At 39.7% G+C, this 27,977-nt stretch overlaps 1 protein-coding gene across 1 annotated transcript in view; it reads right to left on the reverse strand.

Annotated features, from left to right (window-relative positions):
- Snx27 (sorting nexin 27) overlaps window positions 1–27,977 on the reverse strand; it is a 67,384-nt gene that overhangs the window by 37,535 nt on the left and 1,872 nt on the right. Inside the window, exon 2 of the mRNA XM_021661310.2 lies at window positions 10,626–10,857. Within this exon, the coding sequence (XP_021516985.1) occupies window positions 10,626–10,857 (232 nt within the window). The remainder of the gene's footprint in view (window positions 1–10,625; window positions 10,858–27,977) is intronic.

Here is a 27,977-nt window from a genome sequence, read left to right on the forward strand (position 1 = left end):
GGCTTGGCAGCAAGTACCTTTATCTGCCTTTACCATATTACCAGAGCCAGCCTCAATTCATTTTAAGGTAACAATTACAGGAATAGAAAGATGGTTCAGTGGTTAAGAACACTTATTGTTTTTGTAGATGAGCCGGGTTCAATTCCCAGCACCCACATGGTGACTGACAACTATATATAACTCCTGTTTCAGGGGATCTGACACCCTCTTCTAGCCTCTTGGAACACCAATATGAAGAATGCATACACCCATATAAGCTAAATACTCATGCACATAAAATCTTTAAAAAAGAAAAGAAGGTACATAAAACTGCTCAAAAAACAAACAAACAAACAAAACATATTGGGGGAGGCCATGGTGGTGGTACCTCTTTAATTCAGGACTCAAGAGCCAGAGGCTGGGCTGGAGAGATGGCTCAGTGGTTAAGAGCTCTGTCTGCAATTCCAAAGAAGCGGGTTCAATTCCCAGCACCCACATAACAGCTCACAACTGTCTGTACCCCAGATCCAAGGGGTCTGACACCTTTACACTAATGACATAAAGTAAAAATTATTATTATTATTAAATTATAAAAAGAGAGAGACAGATGCAAGCAGATCCTGTGAGTTTGAGGCCAGCCTGGTCTATACAGAGCGAGTTCCAGGACAGCCAGAACTACAAAGAGAAACCCAGTCTCAAAAAAGCTAAACAAATAAACAGGAAAAACACAGCTCTACTTTCAAACTTTTGACATAATGTCAGCCTCATGTTCTTGCCAAAGGTGATACAATCACCTTTGGCAGTATTAGACAATGATGAAAAATAAAATAAAAAGTAAAAGTCAAAACATATATGAGAAAATCATTATACTAACATCAGAGTCTCAGAAGAAACTTTATAAGCCAAAGAAGAAAGGGATGATATAAAGTCCTGAAAGAAAAAAGTGCCAACAAAATATACCCAATAAAGTTTTTCATCAAAAAAAGAAAGAAAGAAAAAGTAAAACTGAAGAAATTCATCGGCACCATGCTAAAGGAGTCCTCCACTAAAAAATAAAAATAAAAAAATAAAATGATAATGATCATAAAAACACAAAACTAACAGATTACATATATAAAAGGAAAAAACAAACCTTATTAGTACAAAAAAATCAAACTTCAAAAATGAACAAAAATATACAAAATTACTAGAAAAATATGGCAAGAGTATGTTTTTCCTTATCAATAATCTTGAAAGTGAATAGTTTAAATTCCCCCATTAAAAGATAAAGACTAGATGGATCAAAATAGGACCAACCTATGCTAAGCATAAAAAACTCATTTTACCAAGTAAAGACAAAGACCAAAAGTAATGAATGGGGAAAATATGCTTCCATGTATGTGGACCTATCTGCATTGCCCACATGGCACGCTGGGGTTGGCTACCCAGAGGCTATTTAAGCTGTGGGCTGGCTTTCCCCAGGGTCAGATGATTGTTCAAGGTTCCTGAATAAACTGCATTGAAAAAATAAAAATAAAAATAATAAATAAAAAAAAATATATACATCTGGCAAAGACGAAAAGCAAGTAATAGCTATTGTTACACAAAATAGGTTTTAAGTAAAAAAAAAATGTATGAGACAAAAGTTATTAATATATAATAATAAAGGGACAAGTTCAACAAGAAGAAATGATTGCAAATATATGTATACCCCAAAAGCATCCAATTATATATAGCAAACATTACTGTAGCTAAAAGAAGATACTCTATTACAATAGTAGCTAGAAACTTGACACCACACCTTCATCTGAAGTTGGGCAATCACCCAGACCCTAAAAAATATCAAAAACAACAAAGTCAAGGTTACACCAGGAGTGATGCCGTATGCCTTTAATTCCAGCACTTGGAAGGCTGAGGCAGAGGTAGGCAGATCTCTGTGAGTTAGAGACCAGCCTGGTCTACAAGGCAAATCCAGGTCAGCCAAGGCTACACAGAGAAACTATCTCCAAAACCAAACCAAAACAAAAGAGCTATAAAATACACATTCTTTTCATCATCAAATAAAATTCTACAGAACTGACTGTATATTAAGGTACAAATCAAAGTCAAAGAAATAGCAATCATAACCTTTTCTAATCTTTTAGAAAATTAGTCTTTTCTAATCTCTCTTTCTCTCTCTCTCTCTCTCTCCCTCGCACACACACACAAACACACACCAGAAATCAGTATTAAAAAATCTTTATGGAAAGCTACAACTTTGTAAGTATGAAAATTTTTTTTTGAGGAGGGGTCGGTTGGGGTTTTTGGGTTTTTGGGTTTTTGTTTGTTTTTGTTTTCTCAAGAAAGGTTTCTCTGTGTAGCTCTGGTTGTAATGGAACTCAGGCTGTGTAGTCCAGACTGGCCTTGAGCTCAGAGATCCACCTGCCTCTGCCTCCTGAGTGCTGGGATTAAAGGCGTGCCTATCATTGCACAGCTAAAAGTACAATCTAAAAGACACAAGTTATTAAATCTCAATGTGAAGTATTGCAGGATATTTCATCACACTTGGAAACACATAATTGCATACTGGAAAAACCTGTTTCTAGTTGTGGTATACTTCAGCCCTAGCACACACCTTTAATCCTAGAGCTTTCTGTAAACTGGATTAAATAAAGCCAACCCTAGGTAAAGAGGTAGAGCAAGCAACCAGTTGACAGGAAATGAACATAGGAAAAAAAACCATGGAAAGTGAAAGAAGTCCAGAAGACAGACAAGGAGATGCACAGAAAGGAGGGATATTCAATTTAAATGGTTTTTAAGACAATGTGGAGGAGGACAGGCTTTTTCCTTCTAGTATGTTGGGTAGGTAAAAAGGTCAGCTGGGTGCTTCTTTGCCTCTCTGAACTAGCAAGCTTTCACCCCAGCATCTGGCTCCTGAAACTTTACTGGTAAAAATCAAACATTTGGGATTTTGTTTAAAAACAACAGTGTGGCATGAAAATCCTTCCTATAAGTTACTGGTCAGGAAAGCACCAGAAGTCCCCAAAACATAGGCTATTGTATTGTTCTTGCTTGTCCATCAAAACTAGATGCTCAAACTCGATTGCTATATACACAACATACTTGATTATGGAATACAGAGAAATCAAGCTGGAACTGGACTTGAAAACTTCCTCCCTACTGACATACGAAGCAAGATGTGTCCATCAGGGCATTGGTGGCACACAGGGGTAACCAGCAATTGCTTTTTAAGTGGATGTAAGGCCTGCTCCACAGGAGGAAATTCACACCTGGTATGTAAATCTGGTCAAAAGGCAATGACTAAGGGAGGTTTTAAACCCTAGAGGGGAACCTATTATTGTGATCTTACTAAATGGACACATTGTCAAATGGTTTTCTAAATAATTATGCTTATTCACAAAGATAAATGCTGCCTTTAAGTCTGGCCAGAGAAGCTTCTCTTGTAAATGAACAGCAGTTAATGAAAACTGATAATGAGTCAAAGTGCTGAAGGTAAGTAACTGTTCAGTACTCAGCCCTTTTTAAATGAAACCTGTTTACAATTCCTCCTCAACTCAAGGCACAGGAAACATTGTGTAAAGGGGGTGAAGAGAGTGTAAAATCCAAAGGATGCGGAAGGATGATGTGAAATGCTGCCTTCTGGACATGATGACATGGCCATTACACTCATGGACTCTCTTCAGTTATAGTTACTGGCACAAAAATCAGTCAACATTCCAACAAGAAGCACCAAAGCTCAATGGGTAACCAAACAAACAAAGAAAGAAAAAATAAAGAGATGACATAAATGTGAGGGGGAAATGTTAAGGTGCTCTTGGGAAGTAGGAAAGGAGATTTGGAGCGCATTATGATCAAGATCTATTGTATCTTTTATAAGCATAAGACTGTCAAAAAATAAAACTTTTTTTTTAATCAAATCAGCAAGAACTACGGCTAGCAAGATGCCTCAGTGGGTAAAGATGCTGTTAACAAGGCTGTTAACAACTGACCTCAGTTCAATGCTTGGAGCTCACTTGGTAGAAGAGAAGTGACTCCTACCAGCTGTCCTTTGACTTCCATACTTGAGCCTTGGCATGCACATGACCACCCCTCACCCACATACACCAGACCTAATAGAACAAAACCAGCAAAACTAAAAACTAATAACCCTAATGAACAAACATGCAAAGCTTCTCAACAAAATATTAGTAAGTCAAATTTAACAACACATAAAATTATAGGTGATGAACAAATGAAAAAATGGTTCAATATATGCAAATCAATAAATATATCACATCAAATAATGAAGGTATAAATCACCATTATCTCAATACATTCAGAGAAATCATTTGCTGAAGTTCAGCATTCCTCCAGAAAAAAAGCCTTCCACAAAGTATACCAGGACTGTCTCTCAAAATAGTAATGGCAAACAGTATGTAGGACAAACCTACAGCCTACACCACACCCAATGAGGAAAAGCTGAAATTGTTTCTCTCAGATCAGGAATTAAGTAAATGTGTTTAATTACTCTATATTGATCATTACACATTATATACAGGTATTGCTGTCATACTGTACCTCACAAATATGTAAAATGACTGTGTCAATTAACATTTTAAAACTATTTAAGCCAAATGTGGTAATCTACGCCTATGGCAAGCATCTGAAGGCTAAGGCTGGAAGACTGCTAGGGGTACATATCAAGTCTGAAGTCAGCCGGAACCATTACAAAGCAAAACCATCAGAGAAAACACACATACACATATACGCTCACACATGTGTATGCATATACATATGTTTTTGAGACAAGGTCTCACTCTGTAGAGCAGCTGGTCTAAAACTCATGTAGACTAAGAGAGCCACTTTCAGCATTCTTCCCAGATCTGTCTCTCCCACTTCATGCTTCCTCCAAGTAGTGTAATTACAGGTATGAGCCACTATGCACAACTGCATGTTTTTACATACACATACAGTAATGACTGGAATAAAATATAACAAATGGGGTTTTGGGCTTTTTTTTTTTTTTGAGAATCAAGGTGTGATCATTTATTTGTTACCCTTAAAGGCTTATTTTTGACTGAACTCAAGACTTAGCCCATTTTGTTTGTTTGTTTTGTTTGTTATGTTTTTCAAGTCAGGTTTCTCCATGTAGTCCCCTGCAGAGGGAGTCCTCGAACTCCCTCTGCAGATCAGGCTCACCTCAAGCTCACTCAAATCCACCTGCCTCTTCCTCCTGAGATTAAAGGCAAGCAACACCACTGCCCAGAGGTCAATCAGATTTTTAAAGCAAAAAGACCCACCTTAAATCTAGGCCACACCTTCTTTGCCTTTTACCTGCTAGCACTCTTGTTAGTAACCTTATCTATCCAGTTGTTGCCAAATTACTTCAGGATTCTACTGTAGACTGAAGACTACAGCATCTCTCCAGGAATCCTCCAGGGCACCTGCACCAAACTGGGACTGCAGAGATAACAACCTCATGAACAGACCAAATACTGGATTCTCAGCCTTTCCACTGTGAGACAACCACTGCTGGGACAACCCAGACCACATCCTGTAAGTCAGTCTAATAAATGCCGTGTGTGTGTGTGTGTGTGTGTGTGTGTGTGTGTGTGTGTGTGTGTATTAAAAGGGGATGTGTATGTTCGTACGTATGTATGTATATTGGTAGTTTGAATAGGAATTGTCCCCAAAGAATCAAGTGTTTGAACACTTGGCCCCCAACGAGAAGCACTATCAGGAGGTGAGATCTTACCAGAGTTAAGTATGGCCTTGCTGAAGAAAGTGTGTCACTGTGGGAATGGACTTTGAGGTCTTATATACGCTCAAGCTATGCCCAATGTTGTCCACAGTCTCCTTCTGCTGCCTGTGGATAAAGATGTAAAACTCTTGGCTCCATCTCCAGCACCATGTCTGCCTGGACTCTGCCATGCTTCCCACCATGACAATAATGGACTAAACCTCTGAAACTGTAAGGCAGCCCCAATTAAATGTTTTCCTTTATAAGAGTTGTCTTGGTTACGGTGTCTCTTCACAGCAATAAAACCCTAACTTTATTCTATCAGTTCCATTGTTCAGAAAACCCTGGCTAATAAATCCAGCATGTACCCAGTCTTTAATCCCAGCACTTGGGGAGGGAGAGGCAGTTGGATCTCTGTGAGTTCAAGGCCAGTCTGGACTAGAATGTGAGTCCAGAACAGCCAAGGCTAAACAGAGAAACCCTGACTCAAAAAACACAAGACACAGAGAAGCGGCCTCCCAAAAACATTCCACCATGCCATAAAAAAACTAATGGAAGTTAAAATAATATACAGGTTCAGAATATAGCACAAATAAGCCTTGGAAACATGCTAAATGAAAGAGTCAAGTCATACACAAAAATCCTGTATGATTCCATTTATATGAGCTGCTCAGTGTATGTCAACTTAAAGGAGAGTAGACCAGTAAAACCTAGAGCTGGAGGAAGACGAAGGGTTTAAGGGGACGATGACTACGGGCTATAGTGTATCAACATAATGAAAACACTCGTAAAACTGATTGTTGTGGCACAATCTGGAAATACTCTAAATACACCAAACTACACAATTTATATAAATGACAGTAACAATTTACACCATATTGTGTAAATCTCTAAGTTTATCAATAACATTATTGCAAAAATAGTTAAAATAACTATAAAATTTTATAGGAAACAAAATAATAAAGCTAGATGTGGTGAAACATAACTGTAGTCTCAGCTCTCAGAACAGTAAGGCAGGAAGATCATGAGTTCAAGGCCAGACTAAGGCATATAGTAAGACCATGAAGAGAGCTGGTGGCGGGAGGGTTGGCATTCTGGCATTCATTTTTTACTAAAACATGAAATGCATTACCAATAATCAAAATCTGATAAAGTTGAGCTTTATCAAAATTTCTAACTGCTGTTCTTTAAAACACTTTAGAAAAATAAAAGGGCAAGCCACAGACCAGGAGAAATAATTACAAAACATCTACCTAAGAGAGGATTTACATCCAGTACACCTAAAAAATTCTTATAACAAAATAATAAAACCAAAAATTTAAATGGACAGAAAATTAACAGAATCTTCACACCAATGATAAAAGATGAATGATGATTAATCATAAGGAAATCAATTCATTACCAATGAGTTATTGGATAAGGATAAATTAAAACTAAAGTGGGATAGCACTATGCCCTCAAGAATGCCCTTGTGGGGGCTGGAGAAAAATGGCTTCATGGTTAAGTCCACTTGCTGCTCTTGCAAAGGACCATGCCAGGCAGTTCACAACTTCCTGTAACTCCAGCCCCAGGGATCCAACACCCTCATTTCAGGCACCTACAAACAGTTGGCATTTCCTCACACAGGAATACACACATACATAAATAAAAAATAAAAATAAATCTTGATAAAATAAAAACCAAAATGGTCGGTAGTAAAGACTGGAAAAACAGCTCTGTAGTTAAGAGAATGCACTGCTCTTGAGGAGGATCCAAGTTTGGTTCCATCTAGAAGCTCACAAACACCTGTAATTCTAGCCCTAGGGGGATCTGACACCTCTGGCCTCAACAATGGCTTCTGTGGGCACCTGCAAATATACATAAATACACATTTTCTCTCTCCCTTCTTCCTCACCCCCATCTCAAAAATAACAAGATTGTTTTTTTTGTTGTTGTTGTTTTGTTTTGTTTTGTTTTTTAAGTAGTAAGGAGTAAAAAAGACTAAAGCACAAGGATATAACTCAGTGGGAGACTGTGCTTAGCACACACAACACTCTGGATTCAGTCCCCAGTATAAATTAAAAACAAAACTGAAGGAGAAACAAAAACAAAAAGACAGGCCAGGCACAGTGCCTCACATCTCTCTCTAACTGAAGCCCTGGCAGTCTGAGGCAGAACAACTATGAGTTAAATGCCACCCAGAGACACATGGCAAGTCCATACCTGGGGGAGAGGGCGAGTATTAAAATATCACATATTGAGGTTACAGAAAACTAGAATTCTCTACTGCAAATGAGAATGAAAAAAAAATGACAAAAGCACTTTTGAAAAGTACTTTGTCAGTTTCATTTTCTTTTGAATTTTTGAAACAGAGTCTCCTGTAGTCCAGACTGGCCTCACACTTAGTGTGTAGTTGAGAAAGACCTTGAACTGCTGATCCTCCTTCGTCCAGTTCCTGAGTACTGAGATTACAGCATGTTCTACTACATCTGGTGTATGTGTAGGAACTGAACCAGGGACAGTTTCTCCCTCTGGCTTACCTCCAATCCAACTCTGACAAGTCTGTACACCCTGTGTGTGCAGTGATGTATGAGTGTGTGCGTGTTCACCTGGGTAATGAGTGTGACAGATGACTGAGAGCACTGGATGTCCTTGTTACTTGGAGACAAGGACTCTCCTCACTTCCAGGTAGTACGACAGCCAGCAAGTTCTAGCGATGGTCCTGTCTCTACCCATCTGGGATTTGCTTGGGTGCTGGAATCTAAAGTCTGGCCCTAATGGTGGTGTGGCAAACACTCTTAACCACTGAGCTATCTTGTCAGTTCTGGCTGTGAGGTGGCACAGCTGGTAAGGCTGCTTGCCACAAAGCCCGATAACCTGAGTTCAACTCCTGGAAGCTGCATGACAGAAGGAAAGAAGTAACTCCCACATGTTTTTCTCTAACCTCCACACACCCATGTACACACACATCCACACCCCAACCGCAACACACAAATAAATGAATGTAAAAAGCTAATGACAGTAAAGTTGGAAAGCCACTGAGGCGAAGCACTTGGTAATGAGCTTGGGTCTCTGCACGCACGAGCACGCGTGTGCATGCGAGCACAGGGCTGTAGTAGTTCACCTTTACTGTCAACCCAACTGGACACACAATCTCCGAGGAGACAACCTCTCATTTCCAAGGAAGTTTAACCGAGGAGGGAAAGACTAGCCTGAATGTGGGCAACACCATCCACAGGCTGAATGAAAACTAAAAAGAAGAAAGCATGTTAAGCAGTAGCAGGAATCTTTCTGCTCCCTGAGTGTGGGCGTTCACAACGGGCTGACTGCCTAAGGCTCCCTGCCATGGCCACCAGGGCCACTCCAGCCACCATGCCTTCCCTGACGTGAGAGCACTCTCAGAATGTGAGCCGCAATAAACCTTCCCCTTCTCCACTTGTTCTGTCGGGTATTTTATCACAACACACATTATATATGTCCATGTGTTTGACATTCAAAAAAAGTAAGAGCAAAATACAGAGACAGAAAGCAGATCAGTGCTTAAATGAAAAACAGCAGAAAACTGTGGGGTGTGATTAAGTATTCTACACTTATGGCAGTAATAGATAAAAGAGTACAAACTCCATAAAACTGGGCACATGACCAGATGAATGTTAGCATACAGAAACTTTGCTAATAGAGCTGACTTTTTAACAAAAGAACAATTAGTAGTTTCATTCCTTGTCTCAAGGCTGCAAAAGTTTCCAAAGTCCTAAGTTAATTCTCAAAAGGTTCCATAACCAATTAGTTCTCATTTCTAAATTTTGTGTATAACTCTAAGAACACAGAGACCATGCTGATATAAAACCCATGTGCAATTATCCCAGCTAACTTGTTCTGTCCACCCCTTCACTGAGACAGACTTCCAAAGCATTTAGTATCTCATTCCGACACAAGGGACAAATCCTAGTTTTAAAGGTGTTAACTTTAATCAGCAGATCAGCCTTTTATTTTATAGAGTATTGAACCCAGAACCTCAGGTATGTTAGCTAAACATACTACCCTCTAAGCTACCCCGGAAAGCCAGTGGTGGCTGAGAAAATCTTCATGCCTTGGCTTCTTTTCTATGCCTAGAACATCCTTCAGTCCCTTGTCTCCTCGGAGTCTGCTTCATGACCCCCAGCCCTACAGATCAGCTCTAAAAACCTATACTCTATTTGCTAGTCTAACAGAACAACAGAACATACTGCATTTCTACAAAGAATAAAAGAATAACGTTTATTATGTCAATGTTCCTAAAACAACCAAAGACAAACAAAAGAAAAAATACAGTCTGAGGTATCAGTAGCAACTATGCTTTAAAGACCAAACATCATTGGGAAATGAGCTGTCACATACCATAAAATTCAGGATGAGTTCTACTTCTCTACAATAGCTACAAAATGGAAATGTGCAGAGCAGCTCATGGAAATTACAGTCAGAAGATATTAGGGCCTTTAAGGAAAACTCGAGTTAATCATGCATACAGACATTAACGAGAAATGAGAAGGAACAAGGTGTGGAAGGGGTACGTACAGGGAGGCACTAGTTTCAAAATGGCAAACCTCTGTACTATCCAAGTCATCTGGAAGATGCCTTTTAAAATTAACCTCCCTTTAGCTCCAGAGCCAACAGTAAATCAGACTACAATTAGCAAAGATATATGGTAAAAGAAATTCACATATTTTTACAGCAGAGAAGAATACAAACTTGAAACTGTCAGGAAATAAAATGAAATTGCACTTAAAAAGAAACAGGACTTTTCATTATTGTAGGTCATCCCTGCAATAAATGAGTAAATGTCAAGATCTTCTGAGTGAACCCAACTTTCTGACAGACAAACTGACCTAGGTTGCAGCTTTCGTTTTACTGCTTGAAATACATTCATAATGAGACTGAGAGAAATAAAAGATAGCTAAATGTTTGAGGATCAAGTTGAGCTGACACTCACCACAAACTTCTCACCATTCTGCTCCACATGTTTGTATGTGGGAACCGATATGGGCACTGCTTGCTTTTCTGTGTAATCATAAAATGACTGTCCCAAGGAGTCGTCACTGGGGTCTAGGTTATCAGCCTCATGAGGAGGTACAGACAACACTGTCAAGATCAATTCCTTCTCGCCTGCTCGGATCAGGTCCACCACCTGCTTGTGTGTCGCCCCCTCAACATTCACGCCGTTCCTGAGGGAAAAAGGGAAAAAACAATCCCATAAACCAGAAGGGTTCAAACACCTTGTAACTCCACCCTCCTGTCCCCAAGTGTCATAGTATGAACCATAAAAAGCAAAAGATTCATCTGGTTCCAGAAAAGCTGTTTGTGAACTTATGGCAGGGAGAGGAAATGCAAACAGGAGAGACCTATCCTTCCTCTAGTCCAGAATCCTACACATTGCTTGATTCAGGAAAACATGAGGGAAAGATGGTGATGCTGGAAGAGACGCTCCTTCAGCTACCTAAACAGTCTACTTTCCTCATTTTACCCATCCAGACATATGAATTCTTAGCAGGCACAGTAATACATGCCTATAATCCCAGCACTCGGAGAGGCAAAGGCAGGAGGATCTCTATAAGTTTGAGGCCAGCCTGGTCTACAAAACAAGTCCAGGACAGCTAAGGCTACAAAGAGAAATCAGGTCTCGAAAAGAAAAAAAAAAAAAAAAAAAAAAAAAACAAAAAAAAAAAAAACAAATTCTTACATAATTTCATTTATTATTTTTAATTATGTGTATGTATGGGTATGAGCACATAAGTGCAGGTGCCTGCAGAGGCCATAGCCTGGAACTAGTGTTACAGGCAGTTGCGACATATCCAACATGAGTGCTCGTAACCAAACTTGGGTCCTCTGCAAGAACAGTATGCGCTCTCAACCATGAAGTCATATCTCCAACCCCAGGAATTTTCTTTTAAAAAACTACCCTTTGTAGAGATTAAACTAAGAGAGTCAGAGAAAGAAAGTGTGTGTGCGTGGGTGCGTGTGTGTGTGTGCATCCCCAAGACACACATTATATATCCATCTTCCCCATATTCAAATTAGCCTTCCTTTATACCAATTTATTATCTTGATAGTTAAAAAGTATTAATCTGCATATAGACTTAGTTTCCCCCATCACTTGGCTTCTAAAGGGGCAAGCTTACTCTCTAAAATTCTATTGTATGACCCAACTTCCTCTATTCTCCCAGTCCGTCTAGATAATCTCTCAGGATTCTAGCTACATATTTTCTGCTCCATTCATTTCACTTAAAACTCTATAAAATCTGCCCAAACCAAGAAACATATACCTACAGTTATACCAGCCTATTCATTTTCCTGCCTGTTACTTGTACACATGGCTGAAACAAGTACAAGATTTGGAAGAACAATAATTTTTTCAAGAAAGGTGCTGAGGATCACAAGCACTCAACAAACGGAACCTTCCCAGAATGCTGGCCTAGTGAGCCACCTCAGCAAAACCACTGGGCACCTGGAGGTTCCCTCCTGTGGCTCTCACAAGAGAGATAGGGAAAATACACCTGGCCTCTATTCACTTTCATATTTAAAGCTTATCGGCCCTCTGAAATTACATTATTTTTTTTTTTCAGTTCTGTAAACTTAGTAACAAGCCTTCTGCAGTTTTCAGTCATGGACTCTTTTGCCAAAGTCTGATATCTAAAACGCTCACCTGTATGAACAGAGCAGACAGGAAAGACCTTAGCTAGCCTCCTCCCTTATTTTTAGTTTAGCAATCCAGCCAGTAAATTCAGCTGGGTACAGTGCAAGTTTGTAAGCTTAGCCCTCAAGAAGCTGAAGCAGGAGAACTGCCTTAGTTCTAAGACCAGCATGGGCTATATGCTCCTCAAAACTCTTGGCATTTCTCAACCTAAAGTTCTTATTATAAGCAAACTCTCAAAAGCAGTAATTCAGCCAACAACAGTCAGTTCTATAATAAAAATTAAGGCCTCTTTGTGATGGAAACTCCAACTTGCACAATCTGAAGAGAAACTAGAATACAAAAGTCCAACTGTCCAACTTCCTAGCTCTAGAGGCAGAGGCATGAGCATCTCTGCTTCCAGGCCAACATGAGCTGATTCTCTGTTTTTAAAAATCCAAACAAAAAAGACAATATGAATAAGAAGAAAAGGAAACTAAGAAGGGGTATAAAGCTCAGCAGTAGAGTGCCTGCTGGATTCAATTTAGGTTTGGGAACTGGTGTGACACCATACATGAAGACATTTGGGGTAAAGAAAAAATTGAAACCTAAATTTATGGGTTGGCAAAGGAGTTCATCTAGTTCTTTGGCCTAGGACTTCTAAGAAAAATAAACCGAAAAGGTAGAAATCATCACGGAATTCATCTATCCCTAAGAATCTTAGGGATTCATAAGTATTCATCTTAATTATTCATAAATATTCATTTTAATTTTTGTAAATATTAAAAATATTATTCATAAATATTCATTTTAATTTTTCAATAAAACCAGAGACATAAGACATCTCAGAGGCTAATATCCTAGACAGTATCAAGAATTTTTTATAAATTTATCCTCAAATCTTACCTTTTAGTCCCCAATTCTATCCCTTTAAAGGGTTTTGTTTGTTTGTTTATTTGTTTGTTTTTTCTCAAAGCAAACATAAATGTTAAACAAGAAAATAACACCGAAGAGTGGGAGGGCCTCCAAGAGGCATGAACACATTCTCCGGCAGCTTTCCCAGACGTGATCTGACTATGCAGCCACACCTTGACTTGAGTTCTGCTGTGAGAGCTCCCCTAGTGTAGCCATTACAGCATGTATCACCCCACTCTGTCCTGAAGTACTTAAAGTGTTGGAGTTAGTAACCCTACAAAATTTGTACTTAAAAGTGTGTTTGTGTGCATGTATCTTTTTTCTGGGAAGAAGTTCCATAGCTTTCATCCGTTTCAAAAAGGAACATGTGATCTCCAAAAAGACTAAAAATTGCTGATTTGAAAACACAACTTCAAATTGTAAATAGAAACAGACTGTTCCTTGAGTCACTCATAAAAACTCTCCCTGAAAGTAGCCACAGTGGCGTATACTTTTAATCCCAGCACTCTAGAAGCAGAGGCAGGTAGATAGATCTCTGTGAGTTTGAGGCCACCTGCTTTATATAGTGAGTTACAGACCAGCCAGAGCAAAACAGAGAGTCTGTGTCAAAAATAAATAAATCCCAGAAAGACTCCAAAGAAATTTAAGAGAGTGTTATACACAGCCAGAGAGCAAAGGGAGCAGCTTAAGTTCCCCATCTTTGATATCAAGAATGTGCTTCCAACTGGCTAACAGCCCAAAAACTTCATTAAAAAAATAAGTTCAGACAGGGGGTGGGGCTACAGCTCAGGGGTACAATACTTGCCCAGCTAGAATGAGCCTTAGATTCAACCCCAGCAATCACAAAACACACACACACACACAAACAGGAAGAAACTTCTAGTGTTTTGTGTCATATCCAAAACACATTTGCTAATATTTATCTGGTTCAACTACAGAAGAATGCTATATGTGCCTCAACTCAATACAAAAAGAAATTCTTACATTCTCCACAGAATGAAGTCACTAAAAAACTCCAGGCCTCTGATGTGAAAACAGGGCCCTCCCTCCTCAGGAATTTCAAGGACTTTACAGTCATAAAAGTGTTAGTCATAGGTTGGAGAGACTGCTCAGCTATTGCGTGCATGTGTACACTGCTCCTGAAGAGGACCCAAGTTCAACTTCTAACACCTCCATCACGTGGTTCACAACCTCCTATAACTCCAGGGGCATATGACACCTCTGGCATCCGAGGACACTGGCAATCACATGCACATACCCAAATTCATTCACACTCACATACACACAACCACAAACATACACACTAAACAATAACTATTTTTAAAAGCATTAGTCATAAAAATGTTGGTATGCTACACTGTTTTCCACAAGAATACCATTAAACCAGGTTCAAGTTAAGTAGGGCCCCCAAACTGATACAAATCTGAGATATAAATAAGTACAAAATGTAACTTCTGTAGAGAAGGGAAGTTTCAGCAGTGCAGACATCTGTTTCAAAGCATGTGCTCTGGGGAGTCAATGGGGTTTGAATACCAACGATGTCATCATAGATAAGACCTTACTTAGTATTTAACTCATTCGGTCTCACTAGACCCCAATTCCCCAATTCATATAAAAAGCCGCCTCTAATATGTATGGCTAATGAAGTGACTATGAGAATTAAAGTGAGCTTTAGCTCCAGAACGTGGAGCCATTGATAAAGCTAGTAGAACTATAATATCCAAACCAGCAAATGGGCTAACAGAATTGTGTTCTCCATGATAATAAAACCTCTTCTTCTACCAGTTTTGCCTGCCTTCTGTCTTTATAACATAATCTATCAGGAATTCATCTGACAATAAATGATCACAAAATAATCAAGCATCAGAAGACCACACAAGTCCAACCAAGAACACAAAAGGATGCACAGCCAGCAAAGCAGTATCAATCTATGCTTTTCCACAAACAGGTCAGGGTCTGCTATGAGCTGTCAATAATGATTCAACAGATAACACTGACTGTTAGTTAATTATAGAACCAGGAGGGCAAATGTAGGGGCTGGAGAGACAGCTCAGCAGTTAAGAGCATTCACTGTTCTTGCAGAGGACCTGAGTTCAGTTCCCTGTACCCACCTCCAACAGCCTATGACTCCAACTCCTGGGATTCCAACACCCTTTTTTGGCTTCCTTGAACACCTACATTCATGGGCGTACACATACATACACACTCACACACACACTTCCATATAATTAAGAATAAATAAATAACCTGATAGGCTAGAGTCAGATGGAAGGGGAGGAGGACTACCCCTATCAGTGGACTAGGGGAGGGGCATGGGAGAAGATGGAGGTAGGGTGAGATTGGGAGGGGGAAAGGGAGGGGACTACAGCTGGGATACAAAATGAATAAATTGTAATTAATAAAAAATTAATTAAAAATAAATAAATACATTTTTAAAGATGCTAAACCTGTAGCTACTCATTTTACAATTTTTACAACTGCTTGGTGTTTGAAATTTATAAGAAAATGATTTAAAATGAATAAACAAGACCAGAATTTTGTTTCCTTCAGAATGTAAATGTGTTCAAATTACATAGGTGTTTTCAACAGTATAAAGACACACTTGTTAAATTAAAAGAAATTCTTGTTTTTTACTTTAAAATGAGTAAACTGGCTCCAACAGAGATGGGTTTTTGTTTTATTTTGTTTTGTTTTGTTTTTTTAGCTAGCTAATGGCTTCAAATAGTACTTCCAAGTCAATTAAAGTTAACCAGCTGAGGAAATTACAAAGCTGATTTAAACATTTCCAGAAGCAGGAGAGAAGTTCTAAATAGTCAGGATATCTACCCTGTTTCTGAAGGAAGCAGAACATAATAAAAGAAGGTTTGAATAGAAATGTAACAAAGCAAACTTCTATATACACCAGGAAAAGAAGCTATTTCTACACAATACTATTTGACTCCTTGTGACAGGCAAGAGAGATTAAATGGCAACTAGTCCCTCAGACTAAAAGCCGACAATAAACTCACGTAATTGTAAGTAATACAATGCTTTTCAGCTTCATACATTGAAACACAACGGCAATGTGCCACCAGAAGAGCCTAAATTTTAAAAAGCGACAAGAACACTAGGAAGATGGTTCAGTGGGTAACAGCACTTGCTATACATAATCATAAGGACCTGAGTTCAAATTCCAGCATCCATGTAAACAGTCAGGCATGGCTGCAAATGTCTATAATTCCAGTCGTGGAGGATGCAGACAGGTGGGTCCCAAAAGCTTCCTGGCCAGCCAGCCTAGCTGAAAGGTCAAACTTCGGGTTCTGTGAGAGACTGTCCCAAAAGAGTAAGTAACACACAGAAAAATAGGGTAAGATCTCTAACATCTTCACATGGCCTCTGCATGAGCATGGACAGGCTTGCAAACTGAAACAAACAGACACACAAAAGACACAGAGTTTTGCCAAAGATGTGGGACAACTGGAATTCTCATGCGCTGCTGATAAGAACATAAAAGAGTATTCATTTCTTGTGCTGCCACTACTACAGAATCCATCAATTCCACTCTTATGTTTACCCACGAGAAAAAAATATGGCCAAATGACGATAGGTGAACAGTTCACTGCAGCTTTATTTACAATGTTCCAAAACTGAAAAAAACAGCCCAAATCTCTACCAAAAAAATTGAAAGAGAAATAGCTCAGCAGTTAAGAGCACTTGATGCTCTTCTAGAGGACCCAGATTCCATTCCCAGCACCCACATGGAGACTTAAAAATATCTGTAACTCCAGTTCCCGGGGCTCTGATGCCCTCTTCTGGATTCCATGGTAGCAGGTAAACACACAGTGCACATACATACATGTAAGGAAAACACTCAAACATATAAACTAGTTTTTCAAATATTTAAGATGATTATATATAAGCATGGAAAAAACTTACTTTAAATAAAAAACAGATGATAGGTTCCTATACATTTAAAATCAAAAGAATTATTTACTATGATTATAAATATCAAATATTTCTGCCATAAAAAGGCATAAAATGAGCTGGGCATGGTGGCATACACCTTTGATCCCAGCACTGGGGACGCAGAAGTAGGCATATCTCTGAGTTCAAGGCCAGCTTGGTTTACAGAATGAGTTCCAGGACAGCCCAAACTATAGAGAAACACTATCTCAAAAAAGAAAGAAGAAGGGAGGGGGGGGAGGAGGAGGAAAACAAAGAAAGAAGAAGGAAGCAGCAGCAGCAGCACCTGGAGAAATGGCTCAGTGGTTAAGAGTACTTGCTGCTCTCCCAGAACCTGTGTTTGATTCCCAGCACCACATGGAGATACAAAACTGACTGTAACTTCAGTCCTAAAGGATCCTACTGCCTTTCCTGGACTCCTAGGGCACCAGGCCTGCCCATGGTGCACACACATATATGCAGGAAAAACACCCATACACTAAAAATAAATAATTAAAAATATATTTACTAGGAAGCCAGCAAGACGGCTGATCAGGAAAAGGTAGTTGCTGCAAGGCTGACAACCTGAGTTCAATATCCAGAACCAACAGAGTGGAAGGAAAGAACCAGCTCCTGAAAATTGTCCTTGGTCCGCCACATGATCATTGCAGCATACAACAGTGCAGGCACATACACCCCAGCCACACACAAATAAGTTAAAAAATGAACTAATGTCCAGGAATTAATTATCTTGGTCAGTAAAGTGCTTGACTCACAAGCATGAAGATCTGAGTTGGATTCCCAAAACCCACATTAAAAACAAAAATAAAACAAAGCCAGGCATGCCAGGTGGCACATGCCTTTCATTCTAGCATTCAAGAGGCAGAAGCAGGTGAACTTCTGTGATTAAGATCTAAACCCTGGCTCTCTGATTGCAAAGCAAATGCTCTTATCACTAATCCATCTCTTCAGCCCTTGTCAATATTTTTACTTTTTACTTTTAATTTTATTTTAATTGTATGAGTAGTTTGCCTACATAGATGAATACAATTTGCATCGCAGAGGCCAGAAAAGAGTGTTCAATCCCCTAAAACTAGAGTTAAACAGTTGTAAGCCACCATGTGGATGCAGGATCCTCTGCAAAAGCAGCCAGTGCCCCTAACCACTAAGCCATCTCTCTAGCCCTTACCAATACTTTTAAAGCATTTCCCAACAGACAGGGTGGCACACGCCTTTAATCTCAGCACTGCAGGGGGCAGAGGCAGGTTCTAGGCCAACCTGGTCTATATAGTGAGTTCCAGGACAACCAGGACTATGCAGGGAGGTCCTGTCTCAAAATACAAAATGAAACAAAAACAACAAAAAGTATTTCCATGCAGAAAATCGACACTGGGCAGCAGTAAAAACCAGCCCTGGCAAAGCTCACAAACCGCGTGTGGGTCAGCAGCTGACGCTCCCAAGCGAAGGAAAAATAACGTGGCGCAACTCGGCTTTACCTGTGGCTGTGTGCTCGCTCAAAGCACCTGCCTGAGGCAAGGGAAGTACAGAGAGCTCCCCTTTTTTCCTACTTAACACCTCTAGCCAGAACAAACAAGAGGAAAGAATGCTTAGGAAAGAATGAAAAGTTCCTTAAATCTCTAATTACAAGGCAATCAGTTTACAATCTATTCAGGCAGATATATTTTTGGAAAATGAATCATATTTGTCATTCAGGAAATATGAGGCTTTAAGATATTTTTCAGACTATACAAATATAATCAAGCTATTTAGAAAAAAAGTTTGGCAATTGTCTGTGAAGCCAACATGACCATTGTTATCAACAATAAAACCTAACTTGTTCATTTCCCTCTGTTAGAATGCAAAATTCCAGAGCTGACGACATGGCTCAGCAGTTGAGGGCTTATTTTTAATTTTTTGTTTGAGACAGGGTCTCTCTCTGTAGCCCTGGATGTACTAGAACTTGCTCTGTAGACTAGGCTGGCCTCAAACTCACAAAGATCCACCTGCCCCTGCCTCCTGAGTGTTGGGATTAATTTCTCACTTGGCTTGAAGATCTGTTTACATACATGTTTGTGTATGTGTATGTGTCCAAGAGGTCTAGAAGAGGGCAACAGATCCCCTGGAGCTTGGGTCCCAAATGGTTGTGAGACCTTGCAATGTGATGCTGAGAACTGAACCTGCGTCTTCTGCAAGAGCAGTAAGTGTTCTTATACACTGAGCCATCTCTCCAGCCCCAAAGGCTGATTGCTCCTAAAATTAAACAGCATCTTTTAATTATAGTATATAATATAAATATAGTATATGTTATATAATGTATATTTTATAAGTCTATAACAAAATATATTTAGTATAACTCTAGCATATTCGGTAGACAAACACCTTGCACATTGTGTAGATGAGTAATCTAGCAAAAGAAGTGTGTTTCCAAATGTTCCTAGGTTGTCATATCTTCCATAAACTTCAAATATTCAGTCCGCCTCCCAATTTTAGAAACATAGCATATAACTAAACCTAGAAAGACACATACTTACTAAATTTCTGCTGTATTAAGAGGAAATTTCCTTATTATTTTTGTTAAACAGTTCTGTAATAGCCAGGCTGAAAGCAGCTAACTACTACAGGGGACTCTGTACTTTTCAAAAGGGAAGTGAATCACTTGGGTGTTGAGTCCATAGAATACATACCTTTTTTTTTGTCTGGTCTTGATCTGAGGTCAGATACACAAACCTATCACATTTGGCTAAAATTAGGGGTATAGCTCAATAGAATTTGAGTGCTTTAGCATGCAGAGACTGTGGGTTTCACCTCAACACAAAACAAAACAAACAAACAAACAAAAACAAGTTTCAAATAGCTTAAGCAAAAACAAAACATTTTTTAAAAAAATTTCTCCACTGGGCATGATGGCACATGCGTGAATCCCAGCACTCAGAGGGTGGAGATGGGAGAACATTGAGGATAGTCACCCTGGCTACACAGCAAGTTTGATATCAGCTTGGGCAACCTAATAAAACAAAGCTGATGTGGTAACACTTGGGATGAAAGCAGGAGAATCAAGAGTTCAAGACCAGGCCAGTGTGGTAGCCCAAGCACTCAGGAGACAGAGGCAGGAAAGAGAGAGAGACAAAGACAGAGAGACAGACACAGAGCAGGTTCAGCTAAGTTAGAGACCAGTCTGGGCTACATCTGGGCTACTGTCAAAAACAAAACAGAACATTTTCACAATAATAAAAGTTCACTGGAGGAAGAACATAAGGACTCTCAAACACAGTGCCTCATTCAGAAACTCAAACACTCAATTATGGGTACATCTCCTCCAGTGAGGAGATCCTCACTTAGCAAACAGGGGCAGTAAGTAAAAGATGACACACACACACATCGAACTAATAGCATCTTGTCCCATTCCTGACATGACATGGCAAAAATTCACCTTTTTCATGTTGAAGACAGACTTCAGTATACATTTCAGTACCATATTAACTTTTTGTCTCTAGTCACCTCAACTCCCACAAGCTATAACACCAAAATAAAAGATTTAAGATTTATTTTCATGGAGGTGTAAAGGTGTGTGTCTCTGTGTGTGCCCTGAAGCCACAAGTGGGTATTAGGTTTCCAGGAGCTGGAGTTACAGATGGTTGTGAGCTGTCATGTGGGTGCTGGAAACTGAACTCTGGTCCTGTGGCGGGGGGGGGGGGGGGGGGGGAAGCTACTGCTCTAAGCCCCTGAACCATGTCTCCAACATCACCAACAAAAAGGATCTAAATTCAGAGTGGTATCTTCCAACCAGAGAGACAGAAAATAATCTCAAACAAGGCAGCATTGTTAGGGCCCTGCAGCACATAAGGATGAAAATGCTATAAATATAGCAATACGCATTAGCACAATCATTTACAACATAAGGGGACAAGAAACAGACATTCCAGAAGCTGGTCTGAACTACTGGGAAAGTGTGGAAACAAATGAATAGTGGCTTCTTATCTGCTGGTCCTAGTGCTGGGTGTCAGAGCTTCATTGCTCATCATTCCCTTTTTTTTTTAATTTATTTATTTATTATGTATACAATAACTGCATGTATGCCTTCACATCAGAAGAGGATATCAGATCTCATTATAGTTGGTTGTGAGCCACCATGTGGTTGCTGGGAATTGAACTCAGGACCTCTGGGAGAGCAGCCAGTGCTCTTAACCTCTGAGCCATCTCTCCAGCCCCTTCATTCCCTTTTATATACAGAAAAGTGAAAAAAATGGTCTGAAATTCTTTTCATTATAATAGCAATTTTTCTACTTTGTAGAAACGTATTCAACCAAATAAACAAAATTTATAGGAAAGTATAGGTACAAATATATATACAATTATATTCCTAGCATGTAAGAAAAACAAATCCAAACTTGTTAGCCTAGTAGTGGTGGCACCCACATTTAATCCCAGCAGAGGCAGCAGACCCCTGAGTCTACAGAGCGAATTCTAGGACTGTTAGGGCTACACAGAGAAACCCTGTTTCAGAGGGAAAAAACCCAAACTTGGCGCAGCTTTCAAGGCCTTTCTGTATCTCCTTATAACCATCCTTTCCCTCTTCTATGGCACTAACTGATTAGCGACTTGAGGGTCCTAATCCTAAGAACCTCTTGCATCTTCCTCTCTTTGGTCGAACCCTCACCATATGAAACCCTTCCTCCTTCTATACCACTGAAATTACTCTTGTCCTTCCATCTCAGAAAAGCCAGTAGGAGCCAGTGGGAAGACTCAAGGGGAAAAAGTCATTGGCTCCAAAGCCTAACACCCTGATTTCAATCCCAAGAAGCCATGGAGAAAGGAGAGAACTTACTCCTGAAAGTTGTCCTCTGACCCACACACAGGCATGCATACACGCATGCTCCCACTGACTGTCTTGTTCTCACAACACACATATTTTTTAATTATATTGAAGTTTTCTGTAAACTATCAAGCTTCTTAAGCATATCCACACTTTCCTCTAAATCCCATTCACCTGTTTCCCATTCACCTCCATTAGTTCATTTTGCTGCTCAGAGTAAACTGTTTCTAGAACCTCCTCCACTCAAAGCAAGCTTCTCAGGGGCAGAAAGCCAGGCATACTGACTCACAAGCCTAGTGATACCTGACTTATGGTTTGTGCCTAACAGTGGAACCCATCAACATGAATTAATAGTGGGCCAACAGGAGACAAAAATGTTTAAATCATTATGTTTAGGGCTGGAGATATGCTCACAGGTGGTATCTGCCTAGCACATGAGGCCCAGCATCCTCAGGATGAACAAATCACTGCTTTCAGAGCACCAACACAACCCAAACAACAAAACCCAAATACTGAACAGTGGGCTGGCAAGATGATAGCTTACTGGGAAATGCCTTTGCCTGGAAAGCCTGCCTTCAGTTCCAGCCCCAGAACCTACAGAAAGGTAGAGAGAGAAAGAATATGGACTCCACAGTTCTCTTCTGACCTCCACACACGTTGCAGCACACATGTACATGTATATGCATACATGTGTATGCACTTATGCATACATACACACATTACTAATAAAATAAAAATTTTTAAAGACATTGCTTTAAGAAAATAGTAAACACCTGACCACTGTACCAAAAAAAAAAACAGTAAATAGTTTTAGTGAAACTTACTTTGACGGTGGTTTGAATGGCACGTGATGCTGTTAGTGTTGGTTTGTGTATACAATGAGTTGTAATGTAAAAGTTACTGCAATTTTGGTTTTCTGTTTTATTTTTTGGTTGTTTTGTTTTTGAGTTAAGATCTATGTAGCACAGGCTGGTCTAAAACTCATGATCCACTTACCTCAGCCTTCTGAGTGCTAGGAATACAAGCTTCCCTGTAAGTTTCTGAAAATGGGTTTTTTGGTTGGTTTGTTTTTCCAGACAGGGTTTCTCTATGTAACCCTGGATGTCCTGGAACTCACTCTGTAGACCAGGCTGGCCTCGAACTCACAGAGATATGCCTGCCTCTGACTCCCAAGCCACCACTGCCAGGCCTGTTTGTTTGTTTGTTTGTTTGTTTTTTGTTTTTTTTTTAAAGCTTTTAACACTACCTACAGTTTGTTTTTGGCCATCTGAACAGAATGAACCTAGCTGGCTCTAAGTTACACTACCACAATAGTCTTTGGCAGCAATGTCATCATCTAATGACATATCTAACGAATAATCTCACCACAGATTCTGTTCTTAAAGCACTTTGTTGTGATTATAAATTAAAGTGTTGCTCTAAATATCTACCATTTCATAAGACTTATTCCCACTGAGACTTAGCTTCTAAATTACTTATCCATGAGAGGGCAATAACAAGCCCTCACCTAAAACAAACTAAAATTAACTAATAAACTAGTGGTGGCTGAAAAGATAACTGCCACAAATTAAAAACTAGCCCTTATGCAACTAATCAAAGTCTTTTTGAGAGCAGAGTGGAGTGGTTTAGACTGGGTTTCTCTGTGTAGCCCTGGCTGGCCTGGAACTCACTATATAGCCCAGGATGGTCTCAAACTCAAGGAGATCCAGCTGCCTTAACTTCCAAAGTGCTGGGATTAAAGGCATGTACCAAACCCCCTGAAAGTTCTTTTCTTGGTCATAGCAACCCATAAAGTGATTTCTGAAGTAATTTCTGGGTAATACTTTCAAGTTTACTATTTTTTGCAACCTCATTACATGAGACTTTAAGTAACAAGTATGATTGTTATGTTCCCTTTGCTCTCAACACAGAAAAACCTGCAATAACAGGAGCAAAGGAGGCTTGCTTTGGCAACCCCAGCCTCTCATCCAAATTAACAACATGAGATAAAGAATAAATAAAAATGTATGTCACCAATCACAAATAAAAAGTTCAACGCTATCATTTTTACAGAAATTTAACTTGATTTCAAGTAACCTAGTTACCATCAAGAACAGCTGACTAGGCCAGGCAATGGTGAGGCAGGCCTTTCATCCTAGCACTTGGGAGGCAGAGGCAGACAGATCTCTGTAAGATTAAGGCCAGTCCGGTCTTCAGAGAGTTCCAGAATAGCCAGGTTACGTGGGGAAACCCCTTCTTGAAAAACTAACACACACAAAAAGAATAGCTGACTACCCAGAGACTCTGCCCAGCTGTGGCTGTTCATGGCTGCTGCGGAGGAAGAAAGTTACTTTCCTTTAGAGTATGGCCAGCGGGAGGTCCCCCACGCCCTTGTGGGTGACCTACATCCATACCCATATGGACAGCACTAATTGGACTGAGTGGTTTAGAAATTATCTAATTAATTCATTATGGAAGGAGGACATGAAGTTGGGAAGGTATCATGGGGGTACCCTAAGGAGAGTTGGAAGGGAAAGTTGTGGGAGATACATGATCAAGAGACATTATATACACATGTGAAACTTCCAGAGAATAAATAAAAATTAAGGAAGGTAACTGTTAACAGTCAATAACCAAAACATATTTTTAAAATGGGAAAGAATCGTATGACCTGGATTTAATTCTGTCTGTAACTCAATGCAGCTCTCTTTTCTCTCACAAACCAGGGATAACTTTACTGCTATCCAAATCCACTCACTGAAGAAAACCCAGGTACCACTACACATTTGGCTAGGAATTCAATAAAGCTAATAGTTAACACGGTCCCTGCCCTGAGGAGCTTTAAACCTCCCCACTGAAGGCGGCCCTAAAGCTCATATGCATACACACTGTATTGCCAACTGTAACCATACTCAATGCACCACAGTCACTGCAACACATCACAATGACTATCGCCATTCCGTCTGTCTCTTAACTGTACACTGTTGCTGCAGGACAACAGCAAGATCCACTCAAGTAAGTACAACTTACTTACTGGGCAGACTATTTGGTGAGAAACTGACTTCACCTTAGTTTGGAATTCAGGAGCTTAATAAGTCACTATGTGCTAGCAAAGTTCGAGCTAATGGCTCCCAGTATAATGATGATAACCCACAACAGGCTGAGAACAATGCAGAATAGACCATAACTATCATGCTCTTCTGGGAATGTGACTTAGCATGTGAGTTACATTCCCTAACCTGGCAAGGGACTGACAAAGATTTCTCGCCTTATGTAAGACCTACTGAATCACAGCTGTTAAAGAGTGTACCTGCAAATCTGTGTTTCTGGCTAGCACCCCCAAGGGATTCTTGTGAATATCAAAGTGTAAGAAGAACTTTGTCATAATCATTCCCTTTGCTCAACAATCATTTCAAGCATGATTTTCCAAGTCTACCTGGAAAATCTGAGCTAAAGAGAAATCAGTCAATTTTTTTTAAAGGTTCTTGAGAAGATACTCAACAGTCAATGTGTCATGACTCACTCAACTGCAAAAATACTTATCACTCTTCAATGATTTGCAAACATTCACATGAAATAAAACAAAATGACCCTCAATAAACAAAACTGTTTAACATAATTTATCTTATGCTTTAATCTTAACAAGGAAAAGCTGATGGGTATGCTATTAGGTAGCTGCTAAGAAGGAAAGCATATACTCTCTCACTAACATAAATACATCATGATTTTAAATGCTTACAAGCCAACCCTAAGGGTCCATGCTTGAAATTCACTCTTCAGAGCAGGTCTGGCAGGTAAAAGTGCTTGCTGTGTGAGCCTGCCACTGAGCTCTATTCCTGGAACCCACCTAAAAACTAGATACACTGGTGAAAATGGCTGTAACCCCAGCCACTGTACAGGGAGAGAAGAGGTAGACACGAGAATTTGCCCTAACTTAGAGAACTAACTCCTCAAAGTGTGTCCTGTGCAAAGATGACAGTATCTAGCCAAAAAAAAAAGCCAACAAACCTAATCTCAAAACCTGTAGATGGTTCCATGCTCCCTGCGCACAGCTATTCCCCTAACAGCAGCTCTCAAGAGAGCAAATGCCTTCAGACCTACTTAACCTTGCAGAAATTAACCTGAAGTCAGTTATTTCACATACTATATAATTAGTGCAAAGATATATTTATTTTGGTTCTATTTGTTGAAAGCGTCTTCCACACACTGGCCTCAAGGTACATGCACATCAAAGGGAAGACATGCAGTACACTTTCCACTAGGAGAAATTACAAGGCGGAAACGATCATTGTCAGTCAAGAAAACTTTCCATCTGTAGTAAAATTTAGAGCCCAGAGGGCTTCTTCACACTGCAGTACCAAGCCCTGCAACATAACTCTCTTAAACCAGTCAAACTCTAGCCAGCCTTGAAGGGAAAGAGAAAGTGGCCAATACTGGCTCCAGCTGAATTGAACAATTATCTCAGGATTCAGTGAGCCTTGGTCAGCTAACTCAAAGAGCAACACAGAGAAACGGATCCTCTTATGATCTCCAAGTCTACATTCACCTCAGTCTCAGTTACTGTGCTCACACTTCTACCAGTTGTCCAAACAACGGCAACATGAACCCTGGGATAAAAGCTATCCCTACATAGGGAAAGGCGCTTAAACAGGGAGAAATCTCAAACCTCAATTTGAGGTCCAGACACCTGTCTGTGACTTCGTACAATGATGAAGTGACACAATAGAATAATCATCTATTCCTAACTCAGACCCCAGCACCTGGAATTTCATCAACATGAAAAGCTTCCTTGGGATAACTGGGAGGTTAACTTAACAACTTGGGTAAGATAAATTGAAAAGCTCAGGCTGGAAATGTCTTTCAGTTGGTAGAGTGCTTGCCTAGCAAGCACTGAAGCCCTAAATCCCTGGGTTCCATCCTCAACAGCACACAAACCCAGCAAAGTGGTATATACCTGTGATCCCAGGACTCAGCAAGCAGAAGTAGGATGACCAGAAGTTCAAGGTCTTCCTAAGCTACATATAGTTTGAAGCCAGCCTGAGCTACATGATATCCTGCCTCAAGTAAATAAAAAAATCTCTAAAGTGAAGTTAGTAGCTGATTTTTCTCCTCTTACTTGAAAATCTAGAGAGAGGGAGGGAGGGAGAAAAGGAAGGGGAAAAAGCCATACTGAGGCCTCATGAGTCATCAACTAGTTTTGAACTGCTACTTCTACTACTTCTATAACAGTATTATAGAAATTTCAAAGAATTTTGAATTTTGAAAAAGAATTTAGAATCAGAATATAAACAGGTGGAAGGATATAAAACCAGTAACACGAAGATTTTCTATCATCACCAACCTTCCAGAGAGAATTTGTCTAGGCAGTGTTTCTTTCTCCGGCCAACAAAAATGACAAAAATTCCTCTCACCACCAAAAACATTAGCTTCTACTTCCTAGGCAAAGCCTTCTCACAAGAGTCACAGGATCACTCACACCTTCTCTTCAATGACCAGTGTTCACCTGGGCTCTCTGCCGCAGACTACAATAAAGGCAAAAAGTCACCAACTATGTTTGCTGGCTTATGCACTCATGGCAGATGACATTAGCTGTAGTGTCACTGTTTTGGATGCCATACAGCAAATGACTTAGAACTTTATATATTTTAAATCTAACAATAAAGAGCTGAATCAGAGTTACTTTCCAAAGGGAAAGCAAAATGACAACTCTAAAAGTTTCTATCAGAAGGAACTATCAGCCACAAATTTTGAGTTATCTAGAAAATAAATGCCTAGGTATCCATCAAAAAGTCATTATTGTATTCAGTATCTTAATGCTCCCCACAAGACTGAGAATATACTGCCAGAAAACATTAGAAAATAGTATGTACAACCAAGGCTACATGGAGAAACCCTGTCTCGAAAAAAAAAGTTTGTAATATAGTAATAAAAAAAAATAAAAAAATAAAAAAAAAAAACAAGCATCTATTCCCAGACAGGTCAGAAATGTATAAGCTCTCCAAACACAAGCATTAATTAGCTAGATGTGGAAAAGATGAGGAAACAAA

This window comes from Meriones unguiculatus, chromosome 10 (genome assembly GCF_030254825.1).
Source record: "Meriones unguiculatus strain TT.TT164.6M chromosome 10, Bangor_MerUng_6.1, whole genome shotgun sequence".
Classification (NCBI taxonomy): Eukaryota; Metazoa; Chordata; class Mammalia; order Rodentia; family Muridae; genus Meriones; species Meriones unguiculatus.